A 24,547-nucleotide genomic window follows, 5' to 3' on the forward strand; every position below is an offset into this window, starting at 1 on the left:
TACACTCACAAAATAAAATATAAAAGGAACTACAGGCATAGCTCTGGAGATGGCTTGCCTATACACAAGCTCGTACGCAAATCTGTAGCACCATGTACACCATGCATGGTGGTGAGGTAGATCTATAATCCCTATACTTGTTAGGTGAAGGCGGGCTGTGGTGGGATGTAAAATCATCCTCAGCCACATGGTGAATTAGAAGAAAAGATCAGTTTGCAACTGTGCCGGCATGGTAGCCAAGGCAAGAAAAGAGATCATCACGAGTTGGCCAACCTGGGTTACAACCTGACAATGTCTCAAAACCAAACAAATTAACTGTAGAGCTGAGGGGTTTAACTCAGTGGTAGAACACTCATTTATCATGTTCATGAGGGAGAGAACCAACTCCTACACAGCTGCTCTGACCTCTGCATACATGCCTTCACACACGCACATGAAATAAAATTAACAAAAAAAGTCTAAAGACCTGCCCCCCCAAATCAGTGCTAATAAAATGTCATTTTCATTTTTATGTGTTGGGGTTCCATATAAAATTCCACTTGAGGAAAAGTTTCCAATCACTACTGGAAATTCATAAACTGTGTTAACTCTGAATGACAGACACATAGCTGTACATACTTAGAGTGATGACGCTTCACTCTCTGTACAAAGATGAACATACTAGAGCAGTGAGCACCCCACAACCTTGACCTCATCACCTGTTGCAGAGTTTGCAGTAATCACTGTTCTGTGCAGGAGAGAGCGCAGGAATTATTCCAAGGGCAGCACTGTACCCTGTTGATTGTTTTTAAATTGTATTTTCTCAACAGACATCAAAATGTCCACTACTGTGAAAACAGTACTTTTGTGCTGGAGCCCACTGTGCTGAGTGTGACAGGAAGGAAAGGATTGAGGTACCATGAACTCACCATGAATGCTTACCCCAAACCCTTCCTTCAGGAACAAATGAAGGTCCTGGATTGAAAATTCCAATAAGAACTTGCCTAATCTCGAAGAGATCAGACTTTTTCCCTTGCACAATCTTTAAGAACCCTTCAATTCACCTAATTAGTACAAACTCGTGTGTGTGTGTGTGTGTGTGTGTGTGTGTGTGTGTGTGTGTGTGTGTAATGAATATATGGAATCTGGGGGACTCCTGCATATGATATATATCTACAGCCTATAAAAAACAAAGATTCCAAAATTTCCATTTTTCAAGACAGTACATGGGCCACCTGGTGTGCCGTGCCTGTAAGCCTCGGGCAGCAGGAGGGGTCACCAGCAGTTCTGACCCAGCGTTGAACTGTCCATCTGAGGATGTCATGTGCAGGGCTCACACTTGGAAACACTGAGTGAGAGAGAGGGAGGCAGGGAAAAGTTCAAGGGCAGTCTCCTGTTAGCTTTTGTTGTCCGCTGGACACAACATCAGTGGAGTTCCAGGCTCGTCTGAACAAACAGTGAGAGAGAGCCCATCTCAAAACAGAATGAGGCAAACATGACCCTACATACCAAATGAAAACCGCTTAAAGTGCAGGCAAAAAAAAAGTGCAGTCTAAGAGCACTGAAAGGGTCATCTGAAAGAACAATCTAACCTTAAGCTTTTTAATTGGGTTGGGTTTTTCTGACTCAGACCTTGTTATGTATCCCAGACTGGCTTTGAGCTTACAAAAGCAATGAGCCATGTGTTACAAATCTTCTACCTTGTAATAATAAGCAACCTGTTTAGCAAACTGTAGACAACCTGAAGACCACACAAAAGATCCGGCCTCTAACTGCTAACAAGGAAAACATGTTGGTCGCAGGTGCTTCTCTTTTTTACCTACAATACTGTCACCTACTAGGACTGCTCTAGCAAGGCTGGCGTTTCCTTTAGTATCTGTCTGCACTTGGGTGATAGAGATGGTCATATTTCTGTGAGCTCCAGGCTAGCCAGAAGACCCTGTTTCAAAAAATAAACTCAGGATAAAAGGCTAGAGATGCTTATCGCATTGAGCTGATCATAAAAAATTCTAAGTACATTAAAAAACATTAACCTAAACCTAGAAATTATTACTGTTATTGCTCTAACTACATCTAATTATCACAGTAAAACAAATAGCCAAAATGGGTTTTTCTAATCAAGATGAAAAAAGATTACTGTCTATCCCCACAGTGACTTCTCTAGAGAAGACCCAGCAGCATTCACTAAATTGGTCAAAGGGGACTTTGTGCAACAATGATGAAATAAATGCAGTGTGTGGAGAACAAGCAGGCTGCTTCCCTCTATGGCCTCTCACTCCACACTGCACAGAGATGGTCTGTCAAGCCGACAGCCCTTCAGCACTACTACACCCACACTCCTCTAGCTCAGACAGCGGCCATCATGTTCAGACTACAGTGGAACCACCTTACTTTAATACAACAAGGTTTCCGGAGGGAGGCTGGTGAATGAAGAGCAGGACAGCTCCTGCAAAGGCCCACACTGTTCTCAGCACTCACACTGGGCGGCCTGGCTAGCAAGCACCTGTAACCCCAGCTCCCAAGGCTCTGAAGTCTCTGGCCTCTCAGGCACCTGTTCTCACACAGACCCAATACAGATACAGACATACAAAAAAAAAATTTCAAAACAAAAATATGCTTATAAGTTCCAAAAAATGTAACCCAAACAGATGACGACATTTAAAGGAAAGCTTCCAGGCCAGAGAGACGGCTCACTGAGACTGGCTCTTCTGTAAAAACCCTGGGCTCTGAGTTCAGCCCCACACCCGCCTAAGGGCTGGAGAAGTGACCCCCACAAGCTGTCCTCTGACGTACACACAAATGTATAAAAGGATTTAAAGTCGCTTTAAAACTGTCACTAGGGGCTGGGATTTAGCTCAGTGGTAGAGCGCTTACCTAGGGGAAGTGCAAGGCCCTGGGTTGGTCCCCAGCTCCGAAAAAAAAAAAAAAAAAAAAAAAAAAAAAAAAACTGTCACTAGGTACTGCTGATCATGCCTGTAACCTTAGAACCCAGGAGACTGGTGATGCAAGTTCTCTCTCTGAGGCCAGCCTGGTGTACATTGTGAGTTCCAGGTTAGCCAGGTCTAGAAGAGACCTGCCCTCTCCCAACAAGACCACCCCAAAACACATTCTCACACACACAACAAAGTGGCCAGAAAAGCAGTAATTGTGTTCTGATGTTTGCATTTAGTTTCATTTTGGAGAGGGTGGTTTCAGTCAAGATTTGGATATATTAACCTCTGCTGGCCTGGAACTCAGAGGCTAAGCCAACTTGATACTTGCTGGATGATCCTCCTGCCTCTACCTGCTAAGTAATTAGATTACAGGGGTGCACCACACTGCTTTTTAAACTGTAGAGTTTAAAAGTTTGTTTTGTTCATAGGTGAAAAGGCAATTCAATGTTATCAGAGACTAAAATAGAAACAGAAGCAGCTTACTGAGATAGTGCACATTACTCAGTTGCTACTCTTCCATAGGATCTGGGCTTAATTCCCAAAACCATCCTAACTTCAGTCCCAGGGTTGCCAACGGGACCAAGCACACATGTGGCACAAACATAAATGCACACAAAACACCCACACATAAACCTACAATAAAGAAGACATTTATTATAGGTAGATCTAGCTCAAAGAGCTCTGTGGCTTCCCTTCTGCTCTTTCTCAGATCAACTCTAAGAGAAGCCAGCCAGTCCATATTGATGCCATACAAATTATCCAGGGCTGAAGCACTGAACTGAACACTGTGGTCCATGCTGAACTGGCATGGTTCACTGCACTACCACCAAATTCTTCATCCACTGCAGCTTCCACCATTATTAACAGATGACAGGTAAAGGGTAAAACCTAGCATTCTTCACTTTTGAGTAATCAGGTTTGCTGAGCTCAGTGTGATAGGACTTGCCTGTAATCCTAACACTTTGGAAATCTTCTTGTGGTACAAGGATCAGTTCTATAGACTACATAGACCCAGTCTAATACAATAAATAAAATTATTTGCTAGAAGCTATGGCAAAACCTACCTTGGAATTAAAGTGTAAAGGACAACATACATGATGGATCAAGCGGGAAATGTCACCCTATATCTCCACCCCCAAAAAAGAAATCTTACACAATAGGCACTGCACTCTCAAATACACACAAAACCACAATAGTTTAAAATACTAATATGCTTTAACGTATTTCTCAACCATTTTGTACAACATATCTAATCAATTTAGAAATCAGCTACTTATTACAATACTTCTAATAGAAGTTTGGAGAAAGAACTCTTGTTAATCCATAGGCAAAGACAAAAGGACCCACAACAGGAGGCTCACAGCTGCCTCAAACTCCAGCTCCGAAGGGACCAATGCCTCTGATCTGAAACCACTTGCACCCAAGTGCAGATACACATGCATAAGTACACTTAATTAAAAAAAAAAATCTTTCAAAACCAAAAATGTCTGATGCATGTTTGTAAAGGAAACAATGAAATATTCTAATATCTAGGCATTTCTAGTTAATTATTTTTCTATAGAGAGCATGCATACTTAAGAAATGTGAATAAATTTTAAGGCATAACAGAAGATTAACTCGAATGTTTAACATGTTTTCTTTTATTTTGAGACAGGGTCTGTGTTTTAACCCTGGCTCTCCTGGAATTTACTATGCACACTAGGCTACTGCCTCTGCCTCCAGAGTACTGGGATTAAAGGCAAGTACCAGCACAGCTTTTCTAAATATTTTCAAAACCTAAAAAACTACCATTCCAACAAAAACAGCTCAGACAATAAGGTAAGTATATATATTGCTGTCACAGTAATGTCTCAACCTTTTAAAAGGATTTTAAGCTAGCTACTGTATCCTACCATCAACTTACTATAAAACCTGCAGCTCCCTTCCATGACCAACCACCAATGCAGGCAGGGATTGATTGGTGCACTCTAATCTGGATCCTAAGCAGCATGGCATCCGAAGGCTGACTCGAGTTTAAGGCTGGCCTAGGTTATAGTGGAATAACAGGCTAGTCTAAACCAGAGTCAGACTGTCAAAAAAAAAAAAAAAAATATATGAATCTTCTCCAAATTTAATCTAACTCTGAATCATAAAACTCAAAGCCAACAAGAGGTATTTCAGAACGATCAAGGCTACAATCCAGTATCACTAGTAAGGATTCCTCACGCAGGTGAAAAAGCTACTATCCGGAAATGATCACCACAATAGCTTTTTCTCAGTTGCCAATGTTTAAAAGCTTTAGGGAAGCAAGAATGGGCCAGTGAAGTGGATCAGCAGTAAATTCACTTCCCACAAAGCCGGTTGCTGAGTTTGATTCCCATAGATCATGAGATGGAGAGAACTATGGAGGCCTTGAACTCTGTAAGTGCACCTGCTGTGTATACACACACACACACACACACACACCAGTAAATAAATCTTAATTACAGGAATAAGGAGGCAAGCATGCTTGATTGTCTTAGCCTTATCTGGACTTGATCCCAGTATTACTCATCATTGATTATGTCAAAATTGGATATCTAATACCAAATGAAACCAAATTACTGAACTGTTGTTTAACCAGAAACTCACTGTCCCCTGAAAGTAAGTAATGGAGAGGGTGGGGGTAGGGACATATACCTTATTATTATTAGTATTATTTCAAGTGAGTTATTCTAGGCCAGAGCTGTAAGCCACTGCTGCCACACCTTCCTCTGCAGGGAAGGACTTGGTCCCCCCCTCCCCCAAGCCATGTGGACAGCTCCCCGAGGCACATCTCAAAGGTCTAACTGTACGTGTGACCCAGTCCGGGTTTTCTGTTTGTTGTCCAGCGGAAAGAAGCAGACTGATCTGCCTGGTCTACATATGAAGTTACAACACAGCTAGGACTGCAGAAACCAAGTGCTCCTCTCCCTCCCACCCAGAAAAAAACCCCAGGCTCTTCTCGTGCTCAACCTCACAGCATGGACAGAACATGATGGCCAACTTCTTGCTCCTGTCCCAATCCTTCCTGCATGCTACATGCATTTCCAGGCCAGGATGGACTTTATCTTCCCATCCCACCCTATCCCACCCCTACCCTAAAACTATAAATCAAAATAAACTCTTCCTTAAAAATGAAATAAAGCTAACTATTCCAAGTCTTCTTCTGAGGGAGTAATGGAGTTGTGAACCTTGTTTCACACCCAGTTCCATCTCAAAGAATGCTGTTTTCAGGGAGACACTCAGTTTGTTTCCATCTGCTTAATGGAAGTTACAATAACTCTCTCGTGATTCACAAACAGGAGAATGAAATGCAGACATGCCAACATGGGTGTGCACACACTCACACTAAAGTTGGTAGACTGTCGTCAATGAAACTTACACTGCAGTGAATAGCAGCACAGGCACCACTGTGTGGTTAGACTCAGTGTCTGACGAGCAGACAGGGCTTTGGCTAAGTAAAGTAACAGATTACAGCAGCCCCCAAATCTCTCAAAGACACTACCTTCCCCAGCCACACCTACAACTCAGCACAGCAGCCCCCAAAATAGGCGGCCCCACAGGTTTCTTAAAGACACTACCTTCCCCAACCACACCTACAGGTTAGCACATTTCTCTAAGTTTTCCTAAGGAGCAGTCTGTTTTACACCCATTCAAGAACACTTCTTGTGGCAGATAGATGGTAGATCCTGCATTTGGGAGGCTGAGGATTTCTGTGAATACCAGACTAGCCTGGGCTACAAAGGGAAACCCTGTTGTACAGATGTTGGAGGAAAAAGAAAATGTATGTACTTATCTCAGTTTTAAAGTGTCAAAAGAATGCCTGAGGTTTCTCCAGATTGTTCCTTTATCACTAGCTAATAACATATTCAACTTTTTTGGCAACCAGAATTCCTAAAAACCTCTGAATGCTTTAACTTAAGATCAAATCAAAATCCAGGGATGGTGGTGTGTGTGGATTCTATCCAGAGACTAAGGGAGGTAAAGTTGAATTCTCAATAAGGGCAACTGATTAGGCAGACGCACCCCACCCCCAAAAAAATACAACCCAAGGAGAGAAATCACTACTGGCTTATAAATTCTAATCATCAAAACACTAGCAGATGGTCAAAAGTAAACGCTAATGTACTTTAGGAACATATTAAGCCTGATGCTTTTTCAAAGTACATTGAAAATCAACTTCAATTATGAAATTTTACAAAGCAATCAAAAATTAGGGCAGCAACCAAAACATACATTTCTTAAATGTTCTAACTAGAACAAGCTCTAGAAAAGCCACAATTCCTCCAGACACCTCCCCCATACATGACTTTAAAAAAAAAAAATCACCAAGGGGGATGTGACTCCCACATCAAAGTATCGCTGCACAATGCCGTTTTTCGTAAGTAAGCCACATCCTAATTGTTTAACCTTCATGGCTGTATCTTATGACTCCAATTCTTTCTGATTCTGCAAAGTTACTGTAATGGACATCAATTCAAACTCACTGTTCCTTTCCACAATGTTTAAAACTTGGTCGCTCAGATTTGATGACCAAAACTCAAATCCCCTGAGATGATATAACTGACACATGTGAGGGGTCCATGTGATTACACACAACAGACCAACAGTCCTTTTTGAAAGTAAAGCAAAGCCAGGCTTGGGGGTGTCCTCCCAGCACAAGTTACTCCTGTGAGATCCAGGAGACCAGCCATATTGGAAAACACTTGTCAATTACAGTTCTGACAAGTGTTCCCGAACACCGATGCACGAAGCTACCGAGGTGTACACCAAGGGCTTCTGGGCCGCTTTGGGGGAGCTGTCTCCGGGATAGAGTCGTCCTTCGGTCCGAAAGAACCGCGCGCCGAGGTAAGGAGGGTAGGGGAAAGGAGAGTTGAGGGGGATGGTGAGGAGTTGGAAGCCGCTCAGTGGCGAGAGGGGCGCGGCGGCCGCCCGGGATTTCCAAGTTGAGATCTGGGGGGGAGGGGCCGAGAACCAGGGAGCGGGAGATGACCGAGAGAAAGTCCCCCGGGTCTGGGGTCCGAGGTCCCAGAGTCGGGGGCAGGGGTGATGCTGGCGAAGACGTTCTCAAGGCGAGCGGGCGGGCGGGCGGGGTTGGGAAGGGGAGGCAAGAAACGGAAAGGACCGCGGCGAGAAAGTCCCCTTGGTCCCCTTGGCGGTGGCCCGGACTCTACCCGGAGCAAGGAGATCGCTGCCAGGAGGTCCCCCCTGCTGGGCCACCAGTCCAGGAGGTGGGAGGGGATCGGGCAAGGAAGTCAACTCAAAGGGGTCCAAAGAGTCCCCTAGACAGGACCCAAGGGGAGTCCCCTGGAGTCAGGAAGGAGTCCCCTGAGTCCCCTCGACCGGGTCCGGGAAGAGTTCCCTTGGCGGCGCACTGACCTGTCCTCCGAGTCCATGCGGCTCAGCGGCTCCCCGTCCGACGACATCTCCAGGCTGCCCCGCCGGCCCCCGGAGGTCGCGCTGCTCCCGCCTCCCCCGGTGCCGTAACCCTCGTCGCCGCCGCTCGACACAACGCTACTGCTGCTACTACCGCCGCCGTTGCCGGGGCCGCCCGGGCCGCCCCGCGGTCCCTTGGGCTCCTCCAGGCCCTCCTTCCCGTCCCCATCGCCGCTGCTGCTGCTCGCCGCGCCCGGGCTCAGCGAGCGCGTCTCGTCGCCGCTGCAGCCGCCGCTGCTGCTGCCCACCAGGCTCTCGGCGCTGCTCTCCTCCTCAGCGCCGCCGCTGCTACTGCCCTCGTCCTCGTCGTCCTCGTCGTCCTCGTCCTCGTCCCCGCCCGCCTGGCTGGCGCTCTCGGGGCTCGGCTCCGACATGGTCTCCGCCTCGCCGCCCCCCGCGCCGCCGCCCGCTCCGCCGTTCAACAGCAGCGCGGCCACCGCCTCTGCCTCCGCCTCATCGTCCTCCTCCTCCTCCTCTTCCTCCGGCGGCTCGGCCCGGCCGCGCGCCGCGGGCCCGGGGCTGCCGGGGGACAGCGGGCTGAGGCGGGAGAGCTCCTCCAAGTCGGCCATGTCGGTGAGCGCGGCGGCCATGGCGGCGCCTGCTGCTCCTCCGCCTCCTCTCGCCGCCGCCGCCTCCTCTCGCGGCGCGCCGCCTCGCCCCCGCCCCCCCGCGCCCGCACGCCCCAAACTCCTCGCAGCCGCCGCAGAGCGGGAGGAGGGCCCGCGGGGCTGCGTCAGGCTGCACACGCGCTACGGAGCCCGCGCGGGGACACGCGCCGGAACGCGCGCACTCACGCGGACGAGGCAGCGCGCCTGCGCGGCGGCCCGCGGCAGCCACTCCCCCGGCCAGCCTGGCCCCTCGGAGAGTTTCTCGGGGCCTTCCCACGCCTTCCCGCGCCCAGCGGAGGCGGGACGAGCCCTCGAAACCCGAAGTCACTGGGGATTTTCACAGCCCTGTACTTCTCTGGAGGAAAGCATCCGTTCAGAGTGTGTGTGGGAAGGTGTCCTGTAGAAGGAAGCCATAAGTGGAGCAAGAGTCTCACCTTCTGAGTGCTTACCGTACGCAAAGACAGGACACAAAAATGTGCAGAAAGTTAAATAGATTTTTTTTTTGAGGCATAGAGCTGCCGTCCACACCGCGGAGGCATAGTCCTCACTCTCAGCCGGACCTGCTTACCTGTCCCGACGTTCCAACGACCCAAGGAGGGAAGCTCAGACGAAGAGGGCAGCGCTTTAGCTCAAGATCCTCGCAGTTTTTAGTCCTGGAGCTTCTAATAAAATCTGGGATGAAGCTGTAGGTAGGCTGAGTTCTCGGGGGTGTAGTGCTGGCTCTGCCGTTGAGCGATCTAACCGCTCTTCCAGAGGACCCGGCGCTCGGTTCCCAGCACCCACATGGCGGCTCACAACTGTCTAACTCCAGAAGCTCTGACCCGGCTCTCCTGGCCTCCCTCCCAGTCACGTGGGCGGTGCACACATGTACCTGACCTAAAATAGGCGTGCCTTTCCGCCCAGCCCTCGGGTGGCCGAGGCAGGAGCGTCTCCGAGATCTCTAGGCTAGCCTGAGCTATAGAGAGAGTTCTAGGCAGGCCAGTGATAACGCAGTGAAACCCTGTCTCAAAAAGCGAAAGGGAGGGTGGGAAGAAAACGAAAGAAAGCCAGGAAGGAGAGATCAATACTTTGCCCTAATAAAATAAAAATAATAAAGAAACAACATGTAGCCTACCAAAATAATCGCAGCACTCAAGTATGAGGCTAGAAGGATCCTTGCAACTTTGAGGCAAACTAGCGTGGGCCACAAGGTAAACGCCTACGTCACTACAAATACCGGAGCAGTGTAGCTGCAGCCTTACCCTTTGGATACATATTATCACATGTACTGTGTTAACGCCACTGGTGCCCCCCCACCCCCCAGTGGAAGGAAACATTGTCAAAAAAATGTTGCCTCAAGGGAAGGCAAAAATTAAAATAATAATACACAATATGGGACACTATGTTTTATAAACAACTTTACACAGCTGTTGCCATCTTGGATTGTACACTAAGGATCAACAGAACTGGACTGAAGTAAAGCTTGGAACCAGTGAATATGGAGGTGGCTCTGTTGAATGTTAGAGATTAGGACTGAATTAGTAAAGAATATTCAAACCTTTTTATCTCCCCCGCCCACCTTCTAGGAATTTTATGCAAATATTTTACTCTTCCCCAACCAATTAACCTTTGTTTAAATAAAAGCCCACAGCTCTACTCTCTGAACTTGATGGCCAGGAGCAGTGACCTTTTTCTCCTCGGAGCCGTAATACCCTTCCTCAGATTCCTGTCAATTCCAGATGTATTTCCTGCCACTGTGTGTGTGTTCAGTCTCATGAGCACACCCTCTTGATCAAGAGTGGTTGCCTTGTTTGGTCCCTTCAGTTGTACTCAGGGTCTCTTTCATTGTGACCCTAAATTTCTCGCATCCATAATTACTTTATAAAATGATGTATTGGATGAGGCACCGCAGTACTAATGGGGTCACTGATTCCCCTCACACCTAACACTCCATCCCGTCGCCCTCTCACACCTACTGTGCCTGCCCAAATCTGAGAAACCAGGCAAAGCCAGGATGTCCTCTGGAGAAATGGAGATCACCATGTTGAGCACCGCTGTTATCGGAAACCTTGAGTGGGCAGCTGTGTTCAGAGTCCCGGGCTTTCTGTGAAACAGCTCTTTATGAGTTCTGTTTCCTTTAGAGACCCAGATGGGTTTTCATGGGCCTGAACTTGAGACAGATTTGAGTCACAGCTACCCCAAGCTGCATTTATGACTCTCCATCGCGTGACTAAGTCTTTTTTACACAGCTTCTCTCGTTCTCTCTTCACTTCTAAAATGAGTCCTGTTCTAGGAAGCAGCCTCCACCTGTGTCAGCCAGTGTGCCTCCATCTTGCCTCAGCAGGTCACCAGACATGCCCAGGCGTGCTTGACCACGGGGTGACAAATCCATGTCAGCTCTAAGCTGGGATTCCTGCCACACTGCAAATTAGATGTTTCTAAAATTTCCCCCAAATTGGCAGCCAGTTACATTTTGCGCCTTGGTTTTACTTCCCTTTATTCGGTCTCTGTGCGTGGATACTGCCCTTGTGAGCAAGAGCAATAGCACCACGATGACTTCATCCCCTGAGTGACTTGGCACTGAAAGGAAATACCCACGAAGAGAGACGGCATCTTACAGATGTTAAAGCCAGAAAGAACGTCAAGGCTGCCATGCAGTCTTTTATATGACCGTAGCCTGGAGTTGAAATTCATCAGCATAACCTGGATACTTTTAGACTCCATCCCCATTAAGAGGTTATATGTGGACTGGAGCAATGGCTCGGCAGTTAAGAACACTGACTGCTCCTCCAGAGGTCCTGAGTTCAAATCCCAGCAACCACATGGTGGCTCACAGCCATCTGTAATGAGATCAGATGCCCTTTGGCGTGTCAGAAGAGAGCTAAAGTGTATTTATATATAATAAACAAATAGATCTAAAAAGAGGTTATATGCACTAGTAGAATGTATGTGCTGAGAGTAGTTTTGAACTTCTGTTTACTCTCTGTCTGTCCCTTGTTCTGTCTGCCTATCTCTATGTCCTGTTGAATTTTTCTTTTCTGTTTTTGGAACGGTCTCACTGTGTAGCACTGGAAGGAAACAGCGGACAAGAGCAGCCAACCTCGGTTCGCAAGCCTGCAGTGGCCTGGTAGCAGACAGGCAGCGTCTCACCTACAAGGTCCACGGAGCATGTTTCCCATATACATTAACTATATGTGGTGTCTACTGTATGCCTGGAAACTTGATATGTAGACTAGGCTGACCTCCATCCAATTCACAGGAAGCCACCTGCTTCTGCCTCTGAAGTACCAGGATAATCATGGATGCCACACGCCCACATTGTTCAATTTATCGTTGTTGTTCTCTTATTTTACGTGCATTGCTCGTATGTTTATCTATACACTATATTGGAATATGGCATTCACAGACGACAAAAGAAGGTATCAGGTCTCCCGAAACAGGAGTTACAGATAGCTGTTAGCCACCGTGTGGACGCTGGGAAGCAAACCTGGGTTCTCTAGAAGAGCAGTCCACGCTCTCAACCAGAGCTTAAACCACTTCTGTTTAATAATTTTTTGAGAGTCTTATGTGGCTCCAAAATGACCTTGAATTTGATAGGTAGCTGAGAACGACTTTGAATTATTATTTTTAAGGGTTCGTTTAATTAATTTTAAATGGTGTTTGTGTGAGTGCAGGTGCTTTAGGAGCCCAGAAGTCATTGAGTCCTCCTGGAGCCGGAGGTACGGGCAGGTGCGAGCCACCCAGTGTTGGCTACTAGGAATGGAACTTGCTGTTCCTGCAAAACAGTGCAGTATTGTCTTTCTTTGATTCTTTCTTCCTTTCCTTTCTTCCTTCCTCCATTCCTTTCTTTCTTTGTTTCTTTCTTTTTTTTTTGTTTTTGTTTTTGTTTTGAGACAGGGTTTCTCTGTGTAGCACTGACTGTCCTGGAACTTCCTCTGCAGAATAGGCTGGCCTTGAACTCAGAGTTGATTCTGCCTCTGCATCTAAAATGCTGGGGTTAAAGGTGTATGAGCCACCAGCGCCTGGCTGGCCTTGGTTTGTTTATTTTCTTTTTTATTTGTTTATTTTTAGAACTCCTATAACCAAAGTTCACGTCAAACCCCAGAGATAGCGGAGGGTGACCTTGAACTTCTGACCCTTGGGACTCCACTTTCCTCCCCACTCCTCTTTTTTATCTAAATGACACTTTGCTCAAATTAGCAGCCATTGCCTTCCCTGTTTCCACTTTTTTTTTAAATTTACATTTCAAATGTTATTGCCTTTCCCGGTTTCCTATCCATAAACCCCCATCCCATCCCCATCCCCCTTCTTCTATGAGGGCGTTTCCCACCCCTTCCCGCCTCCCTGCCCTGATATTCTGGGGCATTGAGCCTTGGCAGGACCAAGAAAGGGCTTCTCCTCCCATTGGTTCCCAACAAAGCCATCCTCTGCTACACATGCAGCTGGAGCCGTGGGTCTGTCCACGTGTATGTACTCTTTGGGAGCCCCACTTCCTTTTTTTTTTTCTTTTTTTCGGAGCTGGGGACCGAGCCCAGGGCCTTGCGCTTGCTAGGCAAGTGCTCTACCACTGAGCTAAATCCCCAAACCACCCCCAACTTCCTTTTTTACATGAGGCTTCTGTAGTCTATACTGGCCTAAAACACCCAAGGTAGTCAAGGATGACCCTGAATTCCTTCTCTGTCTCCATCTGCAGCCTGAGTTCTGGGCTTACAGGAAGGGACCACCACTGGCAGCTTTTCAGGGTCTGCCAATTGTCCCTTTTAGGTTGGTAATGGTAGACAAGGCCTCCTTAGGTCCAGGCCAAGTTTGAACGTGCTCTGTAGCCCATGGTAGCCTTGAATTTGCAGTCCTCCTGCCTCTGACTCCGGAGCAGCTGGGATAGCAAACAGGCCTGTGCCCCCAGACCCTTCGCTCTCCCCACCACACTGATATCAGCAGTAGATTACGGTGCTTAGAGATGTTTTGTTTTCTTTAAAGCAGTCACACAGCTGTTTGTGTAAGGATAAGAAACTCACTGTCCCCAGGTTCTTCTCCAGAGTCTCAACATGAGGGGAGCAAGCAGAAGCGTCACCTAAGCAGTGACAAGAGCAGCCAACCTCCGTTTGCAGGCCTGCAGTCGCCTGGTGGCATTAAATCCATTTGGTGTCTACTACATGCCAGGTACAATTGCTTTTTAAAACATGTATTTATTTGTGTGTGTGTGTGTGTGTGTGTGTGTGTGTGTGTGTGTGTGTGTCTCCGTCCCTGCACATGCCATGGGGGAAGGCAGAGAACACCTTGCAGGAGTTGCTTCTTTCTTTCTACCGTGTGGGTCTCGGGGATTGAACCCACGTCTGTCAGGCTTGCTGGTCTGTGTATACTCTCCCATTCCTATTTTCCTCCGGTCTGGGTACTGATACCCGGCCCTCAATCATGGTAGGTAAGCACCTATGGCTGAAATGCAGGCTAGCCCCCCACACTCTCCTCTCTGCTCCAGGAAAGTGGATAAAGGCCATAAACGGCCCTGCTCTCATGAAACTTCCACTCGCAAATGACAGGAAAAAGGGACAAGTGTGGACGCCTCCCTAGGGCAGCGCAGATCTGGGACACCGTTCATTCCATCAGTGAGAATATTTTTCTGACACCATTTCTGCTAATTAGTAAACCTTGTGGTATAAATTTCAATAAAGATTCTTGAAATGCTTGAGTAGCCACCTGGGGAGTCTGGGGTCCTGATTAGGGCCCTTCAGACCACAGCTCACCTCCCCTGCAGTGTGAGTTCCTAACAGAACTCTAATGGGAACTCACCTCCCCTAGAGGGTAGATTAAAGTTAATTTACACATAAATACATTACACCATTGGTAAGGAAGTATTTTAATGTAAATTAGAGCAGAGGATCCTGACACCAAGGCAGCTATAGAGTCACAAACTACTTTTATTATATTTTTAAATTTATTTTGACAAGTTCTCCTGTATTCCAGCACGGCTTTGAACTCACTGCGTTGCTCAGGATGACTGAATTCCTGATATCCCAACTCTGCCCGCCCTGTTCTTGGTTGTAGGACATCCACACATCAGGGTGCTCAGGATAGAATCCAGGCCTTCTGTGTACAAGAGCCAAGCCCTGTAGGCCCTGGACTATATCTCTCCCCAGCTCCAGGCTCTGCTTCATAGTGTGTGTGTTGTTGGGTTTGTGATCTCGTTGATCCAAAAGGACTTGTTCTAGGATCCAGTCTGTCCTGGAACTCACTGTGTAGCCCACACTGGCCTCAAACTCATGACAAGACTCCAGGAGAAGAAAAGAAAATACTCCACAGAAGGCCTATATGATGGATGGCTCAATGGGTAAAGGTGCTCGCCACCAAGATTAAGAACCAGACTTTGGTCCCACATGGCGGAAGGAGAGAAGGAGCTTGTCCGAGTTGTTGTCCTTTGGTGTCCGCACCGGTGCCATAGCTCATGCCCACTCACACCAAGTAAATAAATGTATCGTGTATGTGTGTGTGTGTGTGTGTGTGTGTGTGTGCGTGTGTGTGTGTGTGTGTATCCCAAATGAAAAAATGCCATGCCTAAATAAATAAATGACTAGCTGACTAGCTTTTTGTTTATTTGCTGGCTTCTATCTCAGTCCTTTAGACCTTCCTTCAGACTTGCTAAGTAAGTTCTGCTGAGTTATATCCCAAGCCCCGAGATACCCCCTTATCACTTGGTAAATCAAAACCTAGTGGTTGGGCTGGAGAGATGGCTTAGCGATTAAGAGCATTGTTCTTCCGGAGGTCCTGAGTTCAATTCCCAGCAACCACATGGTGGCTCGCAACCATCTATGATGAGATCAGATGCCCTCTGTCGTGTCTGAAGAGAGCAACAGTGTCCTCACTGTCACACAGTGTGAGTGCAGTGTAGTCACATACGTTAAATAATCTTTAAAAAGCAAAACAAAACACCAATGGGTTAAGAGCAAGTGCTGCTGTTGCAGAGGCCTGCAGTTCTGTCCACAACGTTCCCAGGGCAGCCTGAGAGTCCCCGAGCCTCCAGCTCCTGCACTCACACGCCCACCCATATCCACAGAAACATGGCATTAGAATAAAACAGGCAGGTGGTGGTGTGTGACTTTACTCCCAGCACTTGGGAGGCAGAAGCAGATGAATCTCTGAGTTCTGGGCCAGCCTGGCCTACAGAGCAAGCTTCAGGACACCCAGAGCTACAGGAAGAAACTCTGTCTTAAAAAAGAATAAAATAATAAAATAACATAGACCTGTAAGAAAAAAATAACTATAAATGTTGAGATAGGGTCACAGTATGTAGCTCAGGTTGGCCCAAAGCTGAATGTTCCCTACCTGAGTATCCACAAACGGAGGTCACCGGTGTGCAGCACCTGAGTATCCACAGGCTGAGGTCACCGGTGTGTGTTACCATACCCAGAAAGCACTGCATGTTCATTGAGGGGTTGGCATATGGATGACAGAGAGGTTTACAAATTCCAGATCAGGCCGAATAATGTGGTAAGTTCTAAGACAGGCTGGGCTTCAAAACGGTAAGGATCCCATCACACACACACACAGACACAAGCACACACACACACACATAGATACACACACAGACACAAGCATACACACACAGACAAGAACACACACAGACAGACAGACACACACACAGACACACTCACAGACACAAGCACACACACACACACACGCACAGGCACACACACACACATAGATACACACACACATAGATACACACACAGACACAAGCATACACACACAGACACAAGCATACACACACAGACACACAGACACACAGACACACACACACACACACACACACACACACACGTGCTCACTATTAACACATTAATGTGGATAAAAAGCCCAACCACCACATCTAAGGACCTGAGTTGGATATCCTGGAACCCATGGGGGCGGGGGAGGGGGGAAGAAAGAACCAACTTCTAAAAGTCGTCTTCTAACCACCGCCACTGCCACAGTCACCGCCACCACACACACATGGTGTGGCACACATGCAACCCTCTCATGAACATACAGTTAAATAGTTTTTTCAAAAAACATACTATTTTAGTGAGTTGCTATTGTTCATATGTAGCTTGAATTTTGAATTTTTGTTTTTTAAGATGAGTTTTATTTAAGAGAGAGAGAGAGAGAGTGTTCATCCCGTTTATGTGGGTGATATGAAAGGAACAGAGAGTGAGAATAAGACACGCACACACCTTTGTGATCAAGCCAGCCTTTAGCCGGAGAACATGAGGTGTCCCCTGAACTGATCTGTGTGATCCACCGTCCCCACCAGTACAGGGTAGGTCATCATTTACAGAGCTTTATGAGGAGGAAGTGAGCGAGCATGCGGGGGTCCTCTCTTCATGAATTATGGTTGGTGTTCTTGTGTTCTTGCTCCCTAAGTAGGGCTTAATCAGCGACTTGGTTTCCTTCTGGAGATAGGCCCAGCAGTGCTGGGGTCTCCAAGCTGCGGAGGCCTGAGGTAAGAACAGGATAGCAGCACTGATGAACGCTTGCTAAAATCTTCATCTGTGTTAAAAGCTCCTTGAAGGGCCTAGGCAGGTTAGCTGGTGTAATCTCTGGACCTCTGAGGTAAGGACTAATAGAGTGCCCATTCGAAGTGCAGAAAGACCCTGACTAGAGGGTTCCAGAAGCCTTTAGGCTCAATGCAGAGGAAAAACTAAATCTGAGGGCAGTGGGGTGCATACTTTTAATCCCTGCCCGGGGAGGCGGCAGCCAGAAGATCTCCCTGAGTTCCAGGCCAGCCTGGTCTAGAGAGCTAGTTGCAGACCAGCCAACGCCATGCAAAAACAAGCAAACAAACAAACCAAGAACAACAACAAAAGTCCCACCCCAAAGATTAAAGTCTGAAGAGGAAACTGTTTCAATCTATCTTTCTTTCCTTTCCTTTCCTCCCTTCCTTCCTTTCTTTCTTTCTTTCTTTCTTTCTTTCTTTCTTTCTTTCTTTCTTTCTTTCTTTCCTATAAATAGTATCTCTAAGTAGAAGAGGGCATCAGATATCATTACAAATGGTTGTGAGCCCCATGTAGTTGCTGGGAATTGAACTCAAGACCTCTGGAAGGGCGGTCAGAGCTCTTAACCACTGTGCCATCTCTCCAGTCCTTGCTTTGATGTTGTATTGGGCAGACTGAACCTCCTCACCGGGCAGCAACCTGAGTACCTGTTACCTGTCCAGGGGCTATGCCTTCATGTACAAGTGGGTTTGTTGTTGTTGTTGTTGTTTTTTAAAAACAACAAAAGCATTGGCTGGTCTACAACTAGCTCTCTAGTTAAAACTTGAACTTGAATTGCTGTGTGGCCATCTCCTAATTTAAACATTCCCTGCAGGAAGGAGAAGTCCATGCAATTTGTGAGATTTCCCCCAAATTCAGGAACCAAAAAGCCTCCCAAAGCCCCTCCCCAAGGTTACATAAGCTCATCTAAAGGGACTCCCCTGTGGAGTCAATTGCAAGAAATGCAGGGATCTCCGTGGCTGCAGAGCTCCTGTGTTCTCACCCATAGGCTGGTGTTTTTCTCCAGTGATGCAGGTTTGAGCCGTGCATGTCCCTGTAAGCTACCACAGTAAACTCACAGGTTCACACCAAGTTAGACTTACAGGGACCACTTGTTTGGTTTGCAAACGGTGTTCAGTGTAGTACATATGTATATACAGTCAAAGTACTCAGACATAAAAGAAACAAATCAAAGACAATAAAATGTTAAAAAAAAAAATTACTTGGACATGTGCTACAGACCTTTGATCCTAGCACTTCTGAGGTAGAGACAGGAGGATCTCGGAAAGTTCCAAGCAAGCCTAGTCTACTAGCAAGATTCAGGGTAGCCAGGGCCATGTAGTGGGACACTAACTAAAAATGGATGAGTTAATCCATCAATAAATCAATACAATTAATACAGTCAAAAAATAAGACTGAGGTCCCCCCATTCCTCCCCTCCCCCACGGCTGGTGAACTTGGCAGCTCACGTGGAAAATGAGCCCAGCTCTTCCCCCGCTGAACAAATTCATCCTCTATGCTGAGATATGACGAGGAGCCCAGGAAGCCCTTCAGTTGTGGGTGTGGAGGGCTCGATGGAGCTAAAGGGAAAGCGCTATCTCTGAGGCACAGGGAAGCTCTGGGAGAGGGGCCCTGTAAATCGGCTCCATCTCCTCCGGCCAGAACAAACATCTATAAAGGAAGACACACAATGCGAGGTCCTTTGCGAGGTCCGTAACCATCGAATCTCTTCCGTCCGCGCCACTGGGCTGTCAGGGAAGTCCCGGTTCTTACTAAGGAAATGGCCTCAGATGGGCTTGCCCCAACTTCCCTTCAAAGTAGAGAATACGGTCAAGCAAGCACTGGGTACCAGCACGCTGTGGGTCGCTTAACGTGACAGGTTTCCACTCTGTGTGACAGTGAGTCCTTTCATGTAGGCTAATCAGGAATTAGTGTGGGGTGAGGAAAGACAGAGTTGGCAATGAAAGTGGAGCTGTCCGCTGCGTTTTAGAAAGAGAGAAGGTGTTTCTAGAGAGCTCTGCTTTCCCCGCTCCTGATTGCTCATCTCCGCTCTTGCACATAATCTGAAGACAGGGCATGAAAGTCTCCAGAAGCAGGTCCATGGCGTTTTCAGCAACTAATCCATTAGAGTAAATGCTAGATTTTAGACACTTACGTTGGACAGAGTTTTGGGGAGTCTGTTCTTTTTTTCTTTTTTTTTTTTCCGGAGCTGGGGACCGAACCCAGGGCCTTGCGCTCGCTCGCTAGGCAAGCGCTCTACCGCTGAGCTAAATCCCCAACCCCTGGGGAGTCTGTTCTTAAGGAGGCAACGCGGTTACTGCTTAGGAGAGCATCTCGTCTTACCCAGCGCCCCACAGTGGGATAGTGAATAAAGCTCATTCCCTAACCCTGGGCTGACTGACTTGGTCAAATGGTATATAAATTAAATCCACCTGAAGAATCCGATCTCCTAATGGGATTTTTCATTTCCCCAAGCCTGTAGTTTAAGAATAGCCCATGAAGTTAAAAAATAAGACTGAGGTCCCCCCCATCCACTCACGGCTGGTGAACTTGGCAGCTCACGTGGAAAACAAGTCATCCTGCTGAACAAATTCATCCAAAATGACTTCATAGCTTCCTTCCTTACCCTTTGGAACTCAGGAGCCATTTTCCAAGGAAGGAGTCAAACATATTTTCGAGGTTTTTTAACCCTTTAAGAAAGAAGCTACTTGGGACTGGAGAGATGGCTCAGCCATATGTACTGCTCACGCAGAGGACTAGTTTATCTCCAGGCTTCTACGTCAGTGTCTCATGGTGGTCTAGAACTCCAGCTTCTGGGAATTCAAAGCCACCTCTTCTGGCCTCCACAGGCACCCGTACCGACACGGCACACATTTACTCACACATGCACACATACACATGGTTAATAAAAATACAATCATTATGGGGCCTGAGAGACACGTCGGTGATTAAGTGCACTTGTTACTCTTGTGGAAGACTCTGTCCGGTTGGGTTCCCAGCATCTACGCTGTGGTTCACAACCTTCCATAACTCTAGTTCCAGGGAATCTGATGCCCTCCGATGACCTTTACAGGAACTCCTGGATAGATGTGGTACATAAATATACATGCAGTCAAAACAGTCGTACACATACAGTAAAATGAAAATTGGAAAAAAAAATCTGAAAACAAATCTCTATTTTCTAACAGTGTATAAAATAATGGAATAGTGTTTTTTTTTCTTTCTTTTAGCACAAATGCTGTTGGCAGAAAGTTGATTCAGCCTTATTTAATTGGGACTCAAGGGAAATGGTTATGCCTGATATAATCTGAAGCTCAGTAATTGAACTAATATGATTTTTTTTCATATACCTCCCAGGGAAATACCAATGCAGGTGGATTAAGTAACACAGGGCCATTCTGATTTTGCCTTACTGTTGCAAAATTAAAAAACAATTAGAAATCACTAGTTGAGGAATGTCTAGGTTAGGGTTAGAGTTAGGGTGACAGGGCAAGACAGTGCATCTTGTATGGTCTGACTGAGGCCATTTCGGGTTTAACTAGAATTTGATCTCCTTGATTGAGAATCCCATAGAAAACTACCCAACCCCATTCTAAGAACCCAAGGTCAGGCTGTCCTAGATAGCTTAGCTTTCGTTAAACTGTGAGGAACCTCCTTCTGCATATCTTAGCTTCTGTCAGATTGCCTGCCTTCAGAAACCTTGTTCTCTGGACATTGGGGATATATCTGGGTCCCTGAATACTTGGGTGTAGTCCCAGCTGGCCGGAATAAAGATTTCCAATTGACTGCAAATTTCATCTGAGTGGTCATCCCTGATGAGCTCCCTGTAACTGTTTAATTTTTCATGGGCGATATCCCCTTACTTCTGTCCCAGTTAGAAAAGACTCATACATGCACAGCTGCCTACAGCAGTTTAAATATATATTGTGGATGAGAGATGTGCCTGAACCCCCAACTTACATTTTCATTTAAAAAATTGTTTAAGTTTCCTCTTTCCCCACTTAGGAATATACTCCTCCCATTAATCTATATTGAGATGAACCACACAGCCTCTGTCCCTCGCTCCTAATCTCCCAGCTTCTCTTTCCAAGAAAATTAATATGTTACGTTGGTTTTGGTTTTGTTAGGGAAGTGTAATTCTGTCTGAGACAGTCTATGGAATTTAATTAGATATATATATTCTTATCTGTTAAGTTAAAATTTGGGGGGCTGGAGAGATGGCTCAGCAGTTAAGAGCACTGGCTGCTCGTCCTGAGTTCAATTCCCAGCAACCACATGGTGGCTCACAACCATCCATAATAGGATCTGATGTCCTCTTCTGGTGTGTCTGAGGACAGCTATGGTGTACAGTATAAATAAAAAGTCTTTTTAAAAAAGTTAAAATTTTGGTATAAGGGTTGATTGCTTGACTTGAAACTTAGTTAGAGGCCAGGCAGGTTAGCTCAGTGAGTTCTGTGCTTGCTTAGCAAGCAGGAAGCCCTGGGTTCATTCTCTAGCACGGGGTCAAACTGGGTGTGGTGATACACATCCGTACCATCCAGTACTGGGAAGGCAGAGACCGAAGGATCAGGAATTCAAAGTCATCCTGAGCTACACAGTGAGTTCCAAGCTAGCTTTCTCTGGACACCCAGTCAGCAGAAGAAAACAAGTGGGTCCTCTTTAATCAGAAACTTAGGACTTTGGGCACATTCCTTAATGCTTCTCGTATGCAAAATGGGATTAATAAAGGCTAAACTGATGTGACATTATACTGCACACGCCCAACAGGTATATGGGCCTGTCCCTGGGACCCCAGGGTAGCTCACACACTCAGGCTTGGTGTGGGCGCCTTCTGGAGTTCTGGGTTATACAATTCTAAATCAGGAAGTTAAGTCAAGAAAACTAAGGGCAGCCACGTATGCTGGTGTAGGCCTTTAATCCCAGCAATTGAGAGGCAGAGGCAGGAGGATCTCTTGTGAGTCTGAGGTCACCCTGGCATGCATAGAGAGTTCCAGGACAACCAGGAAGACTGTCTCAAAAAACAAAACAAAACAACAACAATAAAACCTAAGGTCGGGGTTGGGTATTTAGCTCAGTGGTAGAGCGCTTGCCTAGCCTAGCAAGCACAAGGCCCTGGGTTCGGTCCCCAGCTCCGAAAAAAAGAAAAAAGAAAAAAACAAAACAAAACAAAACAAAACAAAAAAAAAAACCCTAAGGTCAACTGTCAGGAGCTTCATGAATCAATGTTGATTAAAGCAAATGCCGGGAACTGGGGATTCTCAGTTGGCAGAGTGCTCGTTTAGCTTGCTCGAGGGTCTGAGTTCAGTCCTTAGCACCAGATAACTGAGCTGGACACACAGAACTGTAATCCAGCCCCTTAGGAGACGAGGACGGCAGGGCTGCATAGAGAATTGGAGCCTCGAATGCGTGGCTCCCTGCGTTACAAGAATAACAGTGACGTGACGAGGCCGCAGGTGAGTCATCCTAGGCGGAGGCAGAGACGTAATGACCTGGGATGGAGCTCATCTAGGGTAACTTAGCTAGATCCTGTCCCAAAAATACAGAGCAAAGGGCTGGGGCTTTGGAGGAGGGGGAATCCATCCAGGTTTCATCAAAGCGGATGAGGTCGGCTGGGAAGAGACCTGTGGCCCTAGTAGGCAGTAGGGGATCGGAAGCCCTGACAAACTTGAGGCCCCTTTGTTCCGACTGGGCTTCTGAGGGGAGAGCGGGCAGTCTTGGTTCACGGAGAGTTTGCCAGCCTCATCCATAAGGATAGGACAGGGCATTGAAGGGGAAGGCAGCACGAGTCTAATGCTCCGTCAGGGGAAAGATACAATTTTCATGAGTGCTGCAAAGAGCCTTCTTAAGTTCCCCGGGATTTTTAGCATTATTAGGAATGACAGGGCAGAACCAGGGTGGGAATGATGGATCAGCTGTGAAGTCATTCACAGGACAGTGCAACAAACTCAGATAGGAGGTTTGCACAGCAGTGCAGCAAACACAGGTTTGGCTTTTTACTCGTTTTGAGGCTAGGTCCTTGGAGTTCACAATGACCCCAGATTCACTCTCCCGCAGACTATGACCTTGAGCTCCTGATCTTTTGGCCTCTACTTTGAAATGGCTAGATTCACATTTCTCTATCACCAACCTGGATTTAGATCATCAGACACAATAAGACAGTTCGCCAGGAATGGTGGTGCATGTGGGTAATCCCAGGATTACAGAGAGTCCAGGCTACCCCATCACAAAAAGACAAACAAGCAAATGCAATTATTTCACCTATGAGAGTTTTTTTTTTTTTTTTTTAAGATTTATTTATTTTATGTATGTGAGTGCACTGTAACTGTCTTCAGACACACCAGGAGAGGGCATAGGATCTCATTACAGATGATTGTGAGCCACCTTGTGGTTGCTGGGATTTGAACTCAGGACCTCTGGAAGAGCTGTCAGTGCTCCAAACCTCTGAACCATCTCTCCAGCTTGTTTGTTTTAATTCACCATTATTATTATTATTATTATTATTATTATTATTATTATTATTATTATTCATTTTTGAGTTTGAGACAAGGTCTTACTATGTATCCCTACATAGCCTGGGGCTATGTAAACCGGCGAATTTTGAACTCTTAGAGATTCCCCTGAAGTGAGCGAAACAACACCATCTTGTCCTGCTTTTATCCTAACTGCATTTTATGTCGTCTGTTCCCGTGCCCGTGTTTTTTATCCCCTAGTCCCTGAACAGTCAGGTCAGGTGTGCCTCGGCCTTGCCATGACCCTGACCACGGCCTAAATGCATAAGTGAAATATCCATGGAGTGTATTGCCAAAACAAATGTCACCAGGTTCCCCTAACACCCAACTAACAATAATGGCATTGTGGCTTTCGCCGTTTAAACGGTCTGCTCCTCTGCTTTAGCGCCAAGGGAAAAGCCTGCTCTGGGTCACCGCTAATAAAGGACACTGATTTGGCTCTCCGAGTGCTGGGATTAAAGGAACTTACCGTTGCCTGCTTTGGCTTTTAAATTATACCTGCTTGTTTGAGACAGGATCTCACCCTTAGCCCAGATTGGCCTGGAATTTGGGATGATTTTAAAAGCCCTCGATGGTCTTTCAGAGAGCTGGAATTTGGA

At 46.7% G+C, this 24,547-nt stretch overlaps 1 protein-coding gene across 2 annotated transcripts in view; it reads right to left on the minus strand.

The window, feature by feature from the left end:
• The window catches only part of Aebp2 (AE binding protein 2), a 36,827-nt gene extending 27,799 nt beyond the window's left edge, over positions 1–9,028 (minus strand). For both annotated transcript variants that reach the window (XM_032905492.1, XM_032905491.1), the window contains exon 1: positions 8,292–9,028. In XM_032905492.1, the coding sequence (XP_032761383.1) occupies positions 8,292–8,938 (647 nt within the window). In that variant the 5' untranslated portion in view covers positions 8,939–9,028. The remainder of the gene's footprint in view (positions 1–8,291) is intronic.
• Between the last annotated feature and the right edge of the window lie 15,519 nt (positions 9,029–24,547).

The sequence above is a fragment of the Rattus rattus genome, chromosome 6 (genome assembly GCF_011064425.1).
Source record: "Rattus rattus isolate New Zealand chromosome 6, Rrattus_CSIRO_v1, whole genome shotgun sequence".
Lineage (NCBI taxonomy): Eukaryota > Metazoa > Chordata > Mammalia > Rodentia > Muridae > Rattus > Rattus rattus.